At 41.6% G+C, this 17613-nt stretch overlaps 1 protein-coding gene across 2 annotated transcripts in view; it reads right to left on the bottom strand.

Moving 5' to 3' along the window:
• The window catches only part of MKRN1 (makorin ring finger protein 1), a 37727-nt gene that overhangs the window by 11687 nt on the left and 8427 nt on the right, over positions 1-17613 (bottom strand). For both annotated transcript variants that reach the window (XM_073322585.2, XM_073322577.2), the window contains exons 2-3: positions 7103-7231; positions 910-1136 (exon numbers count right to left, since the gene is read on the bottom strand). In XM_073322585.2, the coding sequence (XP_073178686.2) occupies positions 910-1136; positions 7103-7231 (356 nt within the window). The remainder of the gene's footprint in view (positions 1-909; positions 1137-7102; positions 7232-17613) is intronic.

The raw sequence follows: 17613 nt of genomic DNA, 5'->3' as shown, positions 1-17613 counted from the left end.
TAACTGTGAAATTATTCTCTGTTCACACCAACAGTAGAGGTAGATGGTGAACTCAGTATGCAGATATGAGGGCATCAAGAGTTGCTGCAGGAACAGAATGCGTCTAATAATCTCAGAACTATACTGACTCAACACCAAAGTTCCCTCCACCCCAGCCATGATGGTGTGGTGTAACAGCTATTCATGCTCCAAGGTCTTATTTGGAGTTTTTGTTGCCCTGATTCACGGATGCTATATGGCCAGGCAGTAGAACCTCTTTTAAGTAAGCATTTTCAGCCAGCTTGTTTCCTCCTGGGCCTGGGAATAAAGGCAACACAAAGATTCTCCAAGGCAGACCAGACAACAGATGTACTGATCACATATATTTTGGTAACAAGAGGGGCACCCTCTTGAAATCTGATTTCTTGCCAACATCATCCATGGTGTCCTATGAAAAGTCAATTATAGAAAGATAAACACTAGAAAGAAAAGAATCTAATATTGTTTCAATTAAAAAATTGTATATGTACAACACACCCATGCACCGCTTCTCTAAGGGGAGAGAGAGGGAACTTGAAGGAGAAGGTTCTGCAACCTACTTAGACCAGGGAAAAAAGGGAATGGAGGAACTACAGGGCGAGCCCTTCATTATACAGGTTCTAGAACATTTGGGTCCGTGCCCCAGGTGCTCCATTACCCCCAATAACTGCTATGGAATCACTGTGCTGCCCATGCAAGAGTATGTGAGCCAACTTCAGAATAGGGGGATCAACTAAAAACAATTCATGAAGAATATATTCCACTTTAAAAACAAAACATTCACACTCATTACAGATGGCTTAAGATGACAAAACACTGAAGTAGTTTGCACACTGCATGTAATTTGTGAACCCACAAAAGAAAATTACCGTTATCCCATGATCAGCTTACCACGTCCACAATATGGCTGCCCAGGGACAAATTCTACAGCATTCACCCAGTCTTCAGCACCTGCTCCTGTAGCTGCCAGATCTGTATCTTTAACTTCAGTCTCACCAGTGCTTGCTTCAAGTGCTTCAGGGAGAGATGGGAGGTCTGAAGATGCTGATGGATAAGTTTTTGCAGCTGGATTCACAGTAGTCACTTCTTCCCGCTTCAATGGCTTGGTATGTTCATATCTAATAAATTAAATGCTGCATGTGAACTCAGTAAGAAGTCACCCATACAACAGTCTTGTACAAAGGACTGATACACAAGCACAGGGAAATGGAGTCACTGAGGCATAATACCAGAGGTGCCCTAAATATCCCAGAGCTAGATTAGAAAAGTAATCCTTTACATAAACAGAAACAGTTTACTTTAAAACCTACCAGCACTGTTTAAGGGGACAGTAGCTATTGGTGATTTTGCAGGAGATGAAGCAGTCCACAGCAAATTTGCCTGCGTGCTTCTTACAACAGCTTATTTCAACCATATCTGAAGCTAGCCCTTTCAAAGCACATGCAGATATGCTATTATTGAATACTTCCTACTTGCTCAACATTAATCACTGTGCCTCATTCAAATATCCTTCTGTCTAACTTCAGACATTAAAAACCAAACAGCTACTCTGACTCAGTAAACACACTTTCCCCATCCAAACTCCCTGGCCTTACATCCATGATGAGCACAAAAGGTGTCACTATTTCCTAATGAGAGACCTTAATCCCCTATGCACCAAGAGACTGAAAATGTTGCTTCCTTAGAAGTCCAAGTCCTGACAGCCATCAGGCTCCACAGACTAAAACATTAGTTTCATTTGCAGATCTGCGATTTATTTTTCTGTTAATATTTCAGAGATATTTGCCAAAGATTTTTACACTGATGAGAACAGTAATGAAGAAGATACAATTGTTAAAACATAAAGGCGAAGAAGTACTCAGTCTGATTGGAGTGGGCATCCTAGTTCTGTGTAAATCAGTAACATTCTCAAAGGGAAGTCAACCATGCCTCTCAGCATGGTTCCCTTGCTCTTTCAATTGAGAATCTTAAGCCTTCACACATCTTCAAATGGATGATGACTAAGCCCTGGTCTACACTACAGGGTTAGGTCGAATTTAGCCACGTTAGGTCAATTTAAAAATGACTGCCTCCACACAACCAACCCCAGTCCGTTGACCTAAAGGGCTCTTCAAATAGACTTCTGTACTCCTTCCCACCAAGGGGAGTAGCGCTAAAAATAGACTTTGCTGGGTCGAATTTGGGGTAGTGCGGACGCAAATCGACGGTATTGGCCTCCGGGAGCTATCCCAGAGTGCTCCATTGTGACTGCTCTGGACAGCGCTTTGAACTCCGATGCACTAGCCAGGTACACAGGAAAAGCCCTGGGAACTTTTGAATTTTATTTCTTGTTTGGTCAGCATGGCGAACTCAGCAGCACAAGTGACCATGCAGTCCCCCCAGAATTGCAAACAAGCTCCAGCATGGACTGAACAGGAGACACTGGATCTGATTGCTGTATGGAGAGAAGCATCTGTGCAGGCCAAACTCTGATCAAAAAGAAGAAATGCAAATATATGCACCAAAATCTCCCAGGGCATGTTGGAGAGAGGCTACAATAGGGGGACACAGCAGTGCCGCGTGAAAGTTAAGGAGCTCAGGCAAGCCTACCAAAAGAAAGGAGGCAAACGGTCGCTCCGGGTCAGAGCCCCATACATGCCGCTTCTATGATCAGCTGCATGGCATTCTGGGGGGAGGAGACACCCTACTACTATCTCACCACTGTCCGTGGACACCTGCAAAGGGGGAGGGGGGTCTCACGCAACAGGGAGGAGGATTTTGTGGATGAGGAAGAGGAGGAGAAGGAGAATACACAACAGGCAAGCGGTGAATCCGTTCTCCCCGACAGCCAGGACCTTTTCATCACCCTGGAGCCAATACCCTCCCAAGGCGGGATCCCCGACTCTGAAGCTGGAGAAGGCACCTCTGGTGAGTGCACATTTGTCACTAAAGTACAGGGTTTTAAAGCAATAGTGTTTAATGTTTGATTTGCCCTGAAGAACTGGGATGCATTCGCGGCCAATACAGCTACTGAAAAAGTCTGTTAATGTGTCTGGGGATGGAGCGGGAATCCTCCAGGGACATCTCCATGAATCTCTTCTGGAGGTGCTCTGAAAGCCTTTGCAGAAGGTTTCTGGGGAGGGCTGCCTTATTTTGTCCTCCACGGTAGGACACTTTACCACGCCAAGCCAGTAGCAAGTATTCGGGAATCATTGCAGCACAAACCATGGCAGTGAATGGTCCTGGGTTTTGGTTGCATTCAAGCAACATTCGGTCTATATCTTTCTCTGTTAGCCTCAGGAGAGTGATATCATTCAGGGTCACCTCGTTGAAATAAGGGAATTTTTGTAAGGGAACAGTAAAAGGACCCCGTTCATGCTGGGCTGTTTGCACTTGGCTAAAAAGGGATCATCCCGGAGAATAGCCACGCGGTGGGGGGAGGGGAGAAGGGATCATCCCAGAGAATAACCACACGGAGGGGTGGGGGGACGTGTGTTCTGCACACCCACTCAAAAACCACAGCCCCTCCTTTTAAATGTGAAACCCAACCAGCATTGCTTGCTATGGAAAAGGAGGGCGCTGCAGTTTGAAAACATTCCTACATGTTATAAAGGCGTAAAAAGCCAACCCCACGTACCAAAAGGCTTACCATGGCTGCCTGGAATTCTGTTGCCCAGCTTTTACCAGCAGGCGCTCAATATAAAAGGCAAAATGCAACCTTGTACCTAAAGCACATGTGCTGTCTGCTGTGAATTGCTTGATTCACTGTGAAAGAGTCTCCCTTTTATTCTCAGAAATGTATCGTCATAAATTTTACTCTCCCTTTTTATCTCCCCCAGGTGCAAATGTTTCTACGCTCCCCCTACCATCTCCGTGTCTGAGGTTATCGCAGATTAGAAGACGAAAAAAAACGCACTTGCAATGACACATTTGCCAAGCTCATGCAGTCCCCCCGCACTGATAGGGCACAGCTTAATGCATGGAGGCATTCAGTGGCAGAGGCCAGGAAAGAATTAAGTGAGCATGAAGAGCGGAGGCAGGACACGATGCTGAGGCTAATGGGGAAGCAAACAAACATGATAAAGCATCTGTTGGAGCTGCAGGAAAGCCAACAGGAGCACAGACCCCAGTTGCATCCAATGTATAACCGCATGCCCTCCTCCCCAAGTTCCATATCCACCTCACCCAGATGCCCAAGAATGTGGGGGAGGAAGCTCCGGGCACCCAGCCACTCCATTCCAGAGGATGGCCCAAGCAACAGAAGGCTGTCATTCAAACAGTTTGATTGTTAGTGTGACTACAATGTGGCCTTGTCCTTCCCTCCTCCCTCACCCCACCCGGGCTACTTTGTCCGTTATCTCTCTTTTTTTTTAATTAATAAAGAATGCATGGTTTCAAAACAATAGTTACTTTATTTAGAAGGGGGGAGGGTGGTTGGCTTACAAGGAATTAAAATCAGCAAAGGGGGCAGGTTTGCATCAAGGAGACACACACACACACACACCCCTGTCACACTATAGCCTGGCCAGTCATGGAAACTAGTTTTCAAAGCCTCTCTGATGCGCAGCGCATCTAGCTGTGCTCTTCTAATTGCCCTGGTGTCTGGCTGCTCAAAATCAGATGCCAGGCGATTTGCCTCAACTTCCCACCCCACCATAAATGTCTCCCCCTTATTCACAGACATTATGGAGAACACAGCAGGCAGCAATAACAATGGGTATGTTCGTTGTGCTGAGGTCTGACCTAGTCAGCAAACAGCGCCAGCGAGCTTTTGAACGTCCAAAGGCACATTCTACCACCATTTTGCACTTGCTCAGCCTATAGTTGAACTGCTCCTTAATACTGTCCAGGCTGCCTGTGTAAGGCTTCATGAGCCATGGGAGCAAAGGGTAGGCTGGGTCCCCAAAGAAAACTATTGGCATTTCAACATCCCCAACAGTAAATTTCTGGTCTGGGAAGTAAATCCCTTCTTGCAGCTGCTTGAACAGCCCAGAGTTCCTAAATATGCGAGCATCATGCACCTTTCCCGGCCATCCCACGTTGATGTCGGTGAAAAGTCCCTTGTGATCCACCAGTGTTTGCAGCACCATTGAGAAGTACCCCTTGCAGTTTATGTACTGGTTGGCAAGGTGGTCTGGTGCCAAAATGGGATATGCATTCCATCTATCGCCCAGCATAGTTAGGGAACTCCATTGCAGCAAAGCCATCCAGTATGACCTGCATATTTCCCAGAGTAAACTACCCTTGATAACAGAATGTCAATGATTGCACTGGCTTCTTGGATTACAGCAACCCCCACAGTAGACTTGCCTACTCCACATTGATTCCCTACTGACCGGTAGCAGTCAGGCATTGCAAGCTTCCACAGGGCTATCGCCACTCGCTTCTCAACTGTCAGAGCAGCTCTCATCTTGGTATTCCTGCGCTTCAGGGTGGGGGAAAGCAACTCACAGAGTTCCAGGAAAGTGGCCTTACGCATGCGAAAGTTTTGCAGCCACTGTGAATCATCCCATACCTGCAAGACTAAGTGGTCCCACCAGTCTGTGCTTGTTTGCCTGGCCCAGAATCGGCATTCCACTGTATCAACCAGCCCCACTGTTGCCATGATGTCCCAATTGCCACAGCTCGTGCTTTCAGGAACATCTGTGTCCATGTCCTCATCAAAATCCTCCTCATGCTGGCGTCTCTGCATATAGTCCAGGATAATGTGCGAGGTGTTTACAATGCTCACAACAGCAGCGGTGATGGCGAGTTGAGTGGGCTCCATGCTTGCCGTGGTATGGCATCTGCACGGGTAACCCAGGAAAAAAGGCGCAAAACGATTGTCTGCCATTGCTTTCACGGAGGGAGGGGCAACTGACGACATGCACCCGAAACCACCCGCGACAATGTTTTTGCCCCATCAGGCATTGGGCACTTAATCCAGAATTCCAATGGGCAGCAGAGATTGCGGGAACCGAGGGATAGCTACCCCCAGTGCACCACTCTGTAAGTCGATACTAGCCAAGGTAGTGAGGACGCACTCCGCCGACTTAATGCGCTTCGTGGGGACATATGCAATCAACTGTATAAAATCAATTTCTAAAAATAGACTTCTATAAAAATATAAACCTAATTTCATAGTGTAGATATACCCTTAATGGTATAGGCCAGAGTATAAAAATGGCTGTTCAGAGATTTCCGCAGGTTTACATTCATATAATAGTAATTCCACTACCCATGAGAGAGAAAAAAAGATTAGATTTTGTACTAGGTTTTATTTTGATATCATTAGTGTTCCTGCAGTGTGCAGCTGTATACAATCATGCTATAAATATTTGACTATATGCAGGTTTCACTAACTAGGATGTTAAGTCAGAGACCTAAGAGTAGCCTTTGAAGTTTATTCAATTTATGACTGTTTAGCCTTGCTAAACCTGTTCCACATTGGGACAAGTTCAAAATCCTTTGCATGCACACTCCTCTTGTCAGAGAGTTACAGGCTTCTTATTTTAAGTAAGGTTAAGCTTGCATGAGCAAGTTCACACCTGTTTGCACAGACAATACTTTAGATGCCTCGCTACTATACTTCAAAGTTATATTCCCTAGAAAGGGCCTTAAAAGCGTAACATGCTCACTTTTCAACAGCTATGGGTACAATCAGAAGCACAGATGAAAGGGGAATCAGTTATTTCTGAAGATAACGACCCACTTACCAAGTGTAACTGATTATCGCACCAGCCCTGTCAGTTTGAAAAAGTCATCTAGATTTTGACAAATAGGTCTAATTATGCAATTGTTATCACACATGCCAGATCTGAATTCTGCTTGTATCTGAACAATGGTCTCCTCCCTCCCTTTCCCTGTTTATTCCTGCTGTGAAGTAAGCAATACATTTGAGACATCACTGTAGGACTCAGCAAAAAGGAGGAGGTGGGTTGTGAAGGAGAGATTCTTATTAAAACAATTTGGCAGTTTCAATGGAATATAGGAAAATATTGCTCAAGTTTTGTTTTCTCTCTTATTTTCTCCCATTAATAGACATCCTCCATTGAGTCTGACACACTGGAACTTGAGGATGAAAGTCCCTCTTTCAAAGAAGTAACATTCAGTAATCTTTCCTTACCGGCAACGATCTCCGTAAGCACAGCATCCTCGCTGATAATACCTGCACACCATAGCAGACTGACTTGTGGAGAGATCATGGGAGTAACGGCAGTTGTTCCCTTCCTTGCAAACCCCATGCATGAAATACCTGCAAGACAGAAGATTACAGAAGTGGACCAATGGAAGAGCTATGCAGATTAGGATTTTCAGATATATTACCATCCAAAGTAAATGTAAATGAAATGAAAGCAATGTTGAATTAATAAGAACTTCAGTATTAGAGAGTGATGAGCTCCTGGACCACATGCCAATGTAAGGCTATAAATAAAGTTTAAATGAAGGTGATTAAGAATAAATCATGGTGAGAGGTACCCCATTTTAAATGCACCTGGTTTGTACTTCTAAATTTAAGATTATGTTGAGAGACTGCAAGGGTAGACTGCCAAGAAGAAAAAAAAGCCAGTGAGCCACATGCTGCCCCAACACTCTGGTGCAGAGGGTAGCAAAACCCAGGAGGAGGAAATTGGAACACCAATTCTGTGAGGAGAATAGCAGTTTATTCTCTTACTTTGACCCAAGTACCACAGAAGCCCATTGATGGCTCTGGGCCAGGGAAAAGCCAAAACATATTCCCCAGGGGGCTGAAGTCTACCTGAAAGATACAGCTGGTTGTACAAACAGTAACACCCACCTCTAATAATACAATCTCTACCACTGAGGCCTTCAGTGCGGTCACTGAAGACGATATCAGCAAAGTTTCTGAAGGAGCTAAGCTGCCATAGTGAAGTCAGGATCCGAAGGAACCTTGCAGAGATACTCTGCCTCAACAATACGTGTCTGCTGCCTGCAAGCATCATGAAATCAGCACCAATTTTGGGCCATCAGTAAATTCAGATTGCTGAACTCCATGGCAATCCTGCTCCTTGCTGGATGACTTGGAAGAAACTGAGTTTCCTACCCCATACAGATAGTGAAGCTCTTCACTCAACCTTTAAAGATAATCAGAACTGGAAGGGACCTCGAGAGGTCATCTAGTCCAGTCCCCTGCACTCAAGGCAGGACTAAGTATTATCTATACCATCCCTGACAGGTGTTTGTCCAGCCTTCTCTTAAAAATCCCCAATGATGGAGATTCCACAATCTCCATAGGCAATTTATTCCAGTGCTTAACCATTCTGACAGATAGGAAGTTTTTCCTAATGTCCAACCTAAACTGCCCTTGCTGCAATTTAAGCCCCTTGCTTTTTGTCTTATCCTCAGAGGTTAACAATAATTTTTCTCTCTTCTCCTTGTAACAACCTTTTATGTACTTGAAAAGTATTATCATGTCCCCTCTCAAAGTTAACTTAAATACTGTAAACGAAATTCACTTGAATATCATGGTTATAATTAAACACAATTAAACTTAACGCAACATTGTTCTTGAGATTCAAAAGTCAGGAAATTCAAAGTTCTCACTGCATAATAGTCACATTGCACATATTTTAGAATACCATATATGGTGCTTACATATGCCTACATATGTCCCTGAAAGGCAGCTTGAGATAACATTATGGTTCAAACTGTAAACACAAGTATAGATTCATATTCCAGATACTAGAAATTAAGTCATGACACAAGTGTTCAGATTCCAAAGTGAGCATTTATAAAATTTATATTAAAAGGTAAGATAATCTTTTAAATTTAGCTGGAAGCAATAAGCTAAACAGAACACTATTACATCCTGAGAGACTGAACCGGAAAAAGTAGCCACTCAAACTTCTTACATTTTATAAGTAATGTCGCTTCTCAAATTTAGTTATCAGAAAACTTTAGCTATCAAACTCAACAACTATACTGATTTCAATATATTCAATATGTTTGAGAAAGTCAATAAATCAGAAACGTTCAAGAGAAGGTATAAATTTGAGGACCCGCCCCCCCAATTTACCATCTCAGGATCAAGATATACAAGTTGGTTTATAGCAATGAATCCTCATATGATCCTTCTTCTTCAAAGACCAATTTAATCATTTTACCTAGGGTGCCCCTGAATTCTAAGTTAGCCCTAATGACACACTGCCTTGTAGCAACAGCTGTTTCTGAAGGGTTGGAATTACACATACACGGAGAACTAATTAATTTGGTTGTAACATGGTTCAAATACAGATTCTTCGTGTCCTTTCAAGTTTAACCATGTTTTATGAAACCTGAACAGATCATCAAGGTCTGTGGGAGATTTTGCTGATGTGTCAAATGGAAATTAGTACAGTTGGAATTAGTAGCTGGACCAAGCAGATTTCTTTAGGAGCTCACCCCTCTGATTCCCAGCATAAAGGCCAGACTCCATCTTTGAGCCAGTCTTCTTTCTGCGTCACAGTAAGCAGAACTGGCTTGAAAAGCTGCATGGGACACAATAGCACATGGAGAGGAAAACTGAAAATATACTCAAAACTCAACTGAGTAATTTGGATGGCCAGGACTGAGGCCAGAGTGAAATATGTGAAATGACCAGAGCCCAACTGGAACTGGCTACCAGGAAAGGTTCAGAGCGTGTACAACTGTAACTGTCGGTGTTTCAACAACTCCATATTAAGCACCAAAATTATTCAAGTTCTGGAATTCATCTTAAGAGAGGAAAGCCCAAACTTGTCAGATGCAAAGCACCCTCAACTCCCATTGAAATCAATGGGAGCTGAGAGAACACAATATCTTGCAGGACCAAGTCTCAGGTTTCTACAGCTGTTTATAACAATTTTTTTTTAAACTGGATTTAAAAAGTGATCCCTTGCACACTGAAGAGGGTCCTCTAATCCCAAAGAGAGAAAGCATGTCACATAGCAGTGGCCAAGACTTGTATCAGCCCAATTTGGAACATGGAGGATGCAAGTAGCCAGCTCATTCATGCTCATCTCCTGTGAAGCCTGTTTAGAAATGAAGATATGGCAAACCAAACATAGTGAGATGGTCCTTCTATATTCTACAGCATATTGGACATAAATTCTGCAGACATTTCAAATGCCTGCAGCAATGTAAAATGAAAAAGCAGAAGAAAAAACAAGCCCCACATCCACCCCAGAGAAAGACTTTGCTTCTAAATTTTGAATTGTTGGTGTTGTCCTTAGACTATTTTCCTCGCTTTATTTTATCATGAGCCAAATGCCGCACCATGCTCCAGAAATAGTTCACACTCCATCTGCAATCCACATGCATATCACCTATAAAGCCTGATCTCTACTTCACCCACTTTTCACAAGACTTAACATAGTGTTAGACTTTGACTGCTACTGTGCAGTAGAAGTTTTTCTGAGAACTATCCACGGTGACGCCAAGATCTCTCGAGTGGTAATAGCTAATTTTTGACTCATCATTGTATACGTATACTTGGGATTATGCTTTCTAGTGTGCATTACTTTGGATTTATCAACACTGATTTCATCTACCATTTTGTTGTCCAGTCAGTCACCATCTTGTGAGATCCCCCTGTAACTCCTTGCCGTGTTGCTGTGGGCTTACCGATCTTGAATAATTTTGTACTGTCTGCAAACTTTGCCACTTCACTGTTCAGTCTCTTTTCTAGGTCATTAATGAACATGTCGAACAGCACATGTCGAACAGAGTACAGAGCCTTGGGTGTATTGCACTGTTCACCTCTCTGCATTGTAAAAACTGACCATTTATTCTTACCCTTTGTGTCCTATCTTTTAACCAATTACAGATCCATAAGAGGACCTTCCCTCTATCCCCTGGCTACTAAGTTTCCTTAAAAGCCTTCGATGAGGGACCTTATCAAAGGCTTTTTGAAAATTCAAGTACACATCAAGTAGGTCACCCTTATCCACATACTTGCTGACTCCCTCAAAAGAATACTAATAGATTGGTTGAAACTATAGGGAAAAAAGGAATTAGACACATACATAAACTCAAATTGTTGGTGAAGAGTCAACATGGCTTTTGTAAAAGAAAATCATGCCTCACCAATTTGTCTGGTACTGAAGTTAGGCTCACTGGCCTGTAATTATCAGGATCACCTCTGGAACCCTTTTTAAAAACTGGCATTGCATTAGTTCCCTCCCAGTCATCTGTTACAGAGGCTTGTTTCAGCGATAGATTACATACTACAGTTATTAGTTTTGTAATTCCATATTTGAGTCCCTTCAGAACTCTTGGGTGAATACCATCTGTTCCTGATGAATTACTTTTAATATTTATCAATTTGTTCTAAAAACCTCTTCTATTGGCACATCATTGCTGGACAGCATTTTAGATGTGTCACCCAAAAAGGATAGCTCTATGTGGGTACCTCTCTCATATCCTCTGCAGTGGAGACTGAAGCAAAGAATTCATTTAGCTTCTTTGCAATGGCCTTGTTCTCCTTGAGCACTCCCGTAACACTTTGGTCATCTAGTGGCCCCCACTGCCTGTTTTCCAGGCTTCCTATTTCTGAGGTATTTAAAAGAAAATTAAAAAAAAAAATCTTAATGTTAGTTTGTGTGTCTTTGGCAAGCTGCCTCTCATATTCTTTATTGGCCTGCCTTATTATATTTTTACACCTAACCTGCCAGAGTTTGTGAATGTTAGCCTCACTAGAATTTGACTTCTGAATTTTAAAGGATGCTTTTTTGCCTCTAATGGCCTCCATTACGCAGCTGTTTAGCCATGGCGGCATTCTTTTGGTCCTCCTACCATCTTTTTGATTTGGGGTATACATTTAGTCTGAGCCGCTATTATGCGTTTAAGCAGTCTCCATGCTGCTTGCAGGCATTTTATCCTTGTGACTGCTCTTTTTAATTTCTGCCTATCTAGTGTCCTCATACTTGTATAGTTCCCCCTTTTAAAGTTAAATGTCATTGTGGTGAGGTTTTTTGGTAGTGCCTCCCCAAAAGGATGCTAAGCAAAATTTAATTATATTATGGTCACTATAACCGAGCTGTTCAGCTACAGTTACCTCTTGCACTAGATCCTGTGCTCCATTTAGGACTAAATCAAGAATTGCCTCGCCCCTTGTGAGTTCTAGGACTAGTTGCTCCAAGAAGCAATCATTTATGGTGTCTAGAAATTTTATCTCTGCATCATGCCCGAGGTGACTGTCAGTCAATATACGGATAGTTGAAATCACCAATTATAATATCATTTTCTGGTTTTGTAGCCTCTTTAACCTCCCTTAGCATTTCACAGCCACTGTCACCATCCTGATCAGATGATCTGTAGTATAATCCTACTGCTATAATCATATTATTCAAGCGTGAAATTTCTATCCACAGAGATTGTATGGTACAGTTTAATTCATTTAAGATTTTAATCGACCTTTTTTTTTTTTTTAAGCATAATGCCACTCCTTTACCAGCATGACCTCTTCACCAATATGACCTACTCTATCATTCCTATTTGTACTCTACTTCCATTTTCAATTTTTTAAATTTTAAGTGTAACCAACTGTGAATTGCCTGGATATAAGACTGAAGTATTCTATTGAAGATTTTCACTTAATTGAATTATTTACAACCTTAACTCTAACTTAAAGCTCACCTGAGAGGAGAACAAGTATGTTTGTAACCCACTGTTCCAAAAAAGTGGTCACCTTTGAGTGCAGATAATCATAGTCTTGAATTCTAAGTTTCTATTTGCTTTTCCAGTAACTCCTGTTATACATCAAATGTTTTATCAATAGTACAACTATTAGTCAAGTCAATATGCAACATTTCCTTTCCATGGATTTGTAATGTCTTTCTAATAGATTTGTCTGTTCAAGTATATCAGTTCTGAATTTAGTGTGTACTGCATTTTGTCTCCAAATAGCTCCATTTTGTTTATTCGGCCACTGCCTCCACCCTTTTCACTTCAGTGATGTTGACCTCTATGTGGGCCCTGTGAAAATGGATCTATTTCCTCTTCAGAGGATGCCCAAATGCCAACTAAGGAGAAAATACGTATACAATTGTTATTAGCACCTTTTGACATTTTTAAGATGCTACCTGGGGACTGTGCCAATCTTTAATCTCAAAAAGCCACACAAAGCTGTCAGATCATGCTCATTTGTATTTGTTTAGTGTCCTGGGACTCAGAGAAACTTACTCGCTTGATATGAACTAAAAAAACCTCTCATTTTATTTCCAGACATTCTATCTATGTTTTAACTGAAATATTTTTCTTCCATTCTTTTATCCACCTGAAAAAAATAACTTCATCTGAAACAAATAGAAAAATGTAACAAGCTAACCAGGCTCCATGGCCACTTCACTGTACTCCAGTAACAGATACCAGGGACAGAATTCATTAGTTAAACAGAGTTCCCTCTGCTAGCTAGGCAGCTGCTTCTAAGCCATAAATAAACGGTCTAAGTTCTCAGCAAAAATGGTGAATTGAGATGTGTATGTGTATACAGGTCATTCAAAAGACATTATGAGCCAGTTCATATAATTTTTATAGGTAGCAATACAAGACTTCACTAGGATCAAAGCAATTGAGTTAGTAATCTGTTGGGGGGGGGGGGGAAACCAATAAAGAAATCTGAGAACATACAAATACATTTGAAGTTAACATTACAATTCCTAAATCAAAGAATCCAGGTCAATTAGAAATCTACTATAGTCATTTGAACACTCTTTGAAAGAGTTATCCTTCTAAAAATAAAAGAAAAACAAAATGAGTTTAATAAAGGCTAGTATTCTCCTTTCAGGAAGACAGCATTTCATGGAAGGATCAGGATACTCAGTAAAAACAGTCTTAAAATACAGTTGTTTTAGGAGTTCTCTTTATTCAGAAGCTACAATTAATTCCTGAATGGGAGGGTTATATGTTATTCACAAAGAAAAACTATATTCAAATACAGATATGTAACTAATAAAATCTAGATATTATAATTTATTACCAAGATACCAAGTCATTCACCTAACAATTGTCCATCTGTTTTCCCCCCCAAAAAGTTGTCATTCTTCTGCAAGTCTTACACTGTCTAAGGAAGCAGCCAAACAGCAGTCAATGCTGCTGTTATTAAAAAGAGCGAATGCTAGATTTGTTCTACTCCATTCCCCTCAAGAACTACCAACAGGGTATGCAAGAATTTACTCAAGGTAGAAATGGAAAATTGTTTGTTCTTAACATACAGAACACTTTGTGCAAACTACTGACAGTGATCTAGGAAGCCATCATATCAATTTCATTCAAGTCCTCCAGTCTGCTTATGGAAAAAAGGACAGGAAAATTTAGAGGTTTGAGACACCGCAATACATATCCTTATCTAATGATTAAGTTGGGATGCCTCAAAATAAAAGGAGCAACAGGACCAATATTCATATTGCACTGTGAAAGTGTTGGAAGATATTAACAAATGGTGGTAGTTTTCCAGAAAAAGAAAAGTTGAGGACAAAAATTATAAATATAAAAATGGTGCAGTTTAAGTGACAATAGCTCTTAGTACAGTTAATATTTGTTTCTATATTCCTATCATATGGTTTGACAGACTCTGCCATATTTCTTGTAAACTGAGATTAAGAGAAACATTTCATGGGACTCATTAAGAAATTCTACTTTTTGCACAAAAAAAGTACCCCTCGATTTATGGTGCACTGCTTGTAGTATTACCACCAACAAGAAGAAACTCCACAGTAAGTTTCTGTTTCTGATAATTGGTCAAATCATCAGTTAATACATAATTTTAACCCCTTCAGTGTTCCTTCAGTCTTGGTTCCAGAAATACATAAGCGGAAGAGCCGCAGAAATGGAATAAAAGGGACAAACTAAGGTTCTTCACCCTGTTCACCTTGCCTCCCCACAATCATCTAATGGACACCACACTTGTAATATACCATGGCTGAGTATTTAACAGATTAACAAATCATACATTCAAAGGAGAGGTGAAAACTCAGATGAGTGATCATTTCATACCCAAGTGACATGAATATTTCGTCCACCATTCTAGGCACTTTCCACCTCTTTCGATGAAACAATGTCATTTAAAGTTAGCAAAAAGAACAGGAGTATTGTGGCACCTTAGAGACTAACCAATTTATTTGAGCATAAGCTTTCGTGAGCTACAGCTGACTTCATCGGATGCATACTGTGGAAAATACAGAAGTGAGCTGTAGCTCACGAAAGCTTATGCTCAAATAAATTGGTTAGTCTCTAAGGTGCCGCAAGTACTCCTGTTCTTTTTGCGAATACAGACTAACACGGCTGTTACTCTGAAACCTGTCATTTAAAGTTAGGAAATTCTTCATACCTATGGCTAGTTAGGGAATCTATAATAGAGGCTTTAACTGCCCCACCTCAAAAAAATCAGCACAGAGTAGTACAATAGAAACCTGCTTGAAAAAACATACAAGAATTCAGGCAGAGTATTTGTCGGGTGACAGAGTCACACTATTACTAAGAAAGGAAGTTGCTCCAAATATTTGGGTTTAAGAAATATTCTATAGCTAAGAGAAAGTTTTACTGAAAACTTCAAAGGATTGGAGCATGTCTAAAGCATCCTCTATTTGATTAGTTCTAGTCAAGTGGCAGATCAGTTTTCCTTGGCGTGCCTAAGAGGTAATTTAAATTCTCAGAGTCAAAGAACAAGTTGTTTATGGAAGGCATCCAACTAAATTTATTTATGTATTTATTTTAAAAAATTCCTATCCCACTTGTGATCTAGAACTTGATCCTGCAAGATGGATTAGTCTCATGCTTAAAGTTAAGCAGGTGCTTAATTGCGTTGTGACTGGAGCCAAAGAACTGAGCATCTTGCAAGAACAAGCCCCTGGCTGCTGATGGCATAACAAACAATACTAATGCGGGCACAATTCAATCTCTTCCCAAGACAAAATTGCTGTGGCGCTCCCCCTCTAGAATGATTTGGGTGCAGCTGATTATCCAACAAAACTTGAAGTGCAACTGTGACGGGATCCCCATGATGCAACCTGAACTGTGGGACCGCTGAAGCCTCTGTCCTCCCAACCTGGGCTCCCTCTCACATTGTGATGCGCAACAAGCTGCGAACCTCTCCAGGTACTGAACGTACATAGACATCCACCCAGTTGAGTTCCAGGAATACTTCTTCCAGCCACTCATGAACTAACAATATAGAGAGGCACCAGCCAATTCACCCAGCTCCCCAGCCTAGGACCCCAGAGCTGTACCATCTTGCCCTGGTCAGAAACCTGACCAGTGTAAGTTTATTACCTAGCCCATACCTCCCTCGATGTGGAGAGGACACGCACCAGCTTTTGTACACTGAGTAAAGGTTTCCCAAGCACTTCAAGCAAAATACACTGTTTTAGATAAAATATAGAACAGGTTTATTAACTACAGAAAGATAGATTTTAAGTGGTAGACATGAAAGGACAGAGATGGTTACCAAATAAAAATAAGTGCACAATCTAAACAGTAAACCTTATCATACCAGACAGTATTTAGATCAAGCAATGTTCTCACCCCCCTGCATGTTAAAGTGTCTAATGCACAGCCTTCCCTCCTGAAGCCTGGACCAGTCTCCTCAGACGATCTTCATCTTCTCGGCATCCCTGTTGTTTCCAGCATAGGTGGAGAAAGGCCGCCTCACGCTGCAACAGTTCTTTATTTTATACCCTTGGCCCATGTGCCTGGCAGACACTAGGCCAGGCATGTCCTGGTGGGCTTTGCTGAGTCACAGTGAACAAGCAGCCCCCAGGTCACAGTGCAGTTCCCATTATGTGGTACTTGCATAGTTGAGTCATACAGTTTTAATGGGCGGTCAACACCCACTAGCTAGGGATCCTTTGTGTGCCACTAGCAAACTTACAGTGTATATCAGTAACAATACAGCACAATCTCATAATTGTATACACACTAGTGATAAACATATTTAGACAGAACAACAGGTTTCAGCAGATCATGACCTTTCATACAACAACTCACATGGCATGCTTTGTATGAAATATTCATCATTCATATGTGGTTGATATGGGGGTTACAGGGTGTCATTCTGAGGTACAGTGTGTCACAGTAACCATTATTCCTTTCATTTCCACCCATAAGCATTTTAGTGACTACCTAACATCAAAAAGAACACAGATCTACAGGGCATACGGTCTTACACAGAGAAGATGTTAAGATAGATGCAGTTCCACTACAAATTCCAAAGCAACAACTGGAAGCCTTTACCACAAGCTGCAAAGTAGAGGGAGAATTCCCTATACACAACTCTTGAATCTCTGTGGATAACCATCCCAAAGTCTCACACGCGACTGAAGAGCGTTGCTGACAACACTGACAACTCATCTAGAATATTTCAACCTTGTTTCTTCCTCCTCCTGCTCCCTAATCTCAAAATATTAAAACCTCAAGAATCTTCCCGTCTTCGTTTCAATATTACACTTTGTACCACGGACTGAGAACATCTGCCGAATAGCTGATATCCATCTGAAGTTAAGCTCTTCAACACGATGCAAGAGATTAAAACATCTGTCAGAGCAAACTACTTGCTCTGGACGTCCAGGGTAGGAGAAGCATTTCTCATGAGTATTTAAGATTTAAGATCAAACAAGCTGCTTCTTGAGACAAGCCAGTAATCATCTTTATTTAGGAAGACTA

Source organism: Lepidochelys kempii, chromosome 1 (genome assembly GCF_965140285.1).
Source record: "Lepidochelys kempii isolate rLepKem1 chromosome 1, rLepKem1.hap1, whole genome shotgun sequence".
In the NCBI taxonomy this organism is placed as follows: Eukaryota; Metazoa; Chordata; order Testudines; family Cheloniidae; genus Lepidochelys; species Lepidochelys kempii.
Note: the sequence above shows the minus strand (reverse complement) of the source record. Positions and strands in the feature narration are given on the sequence as shown.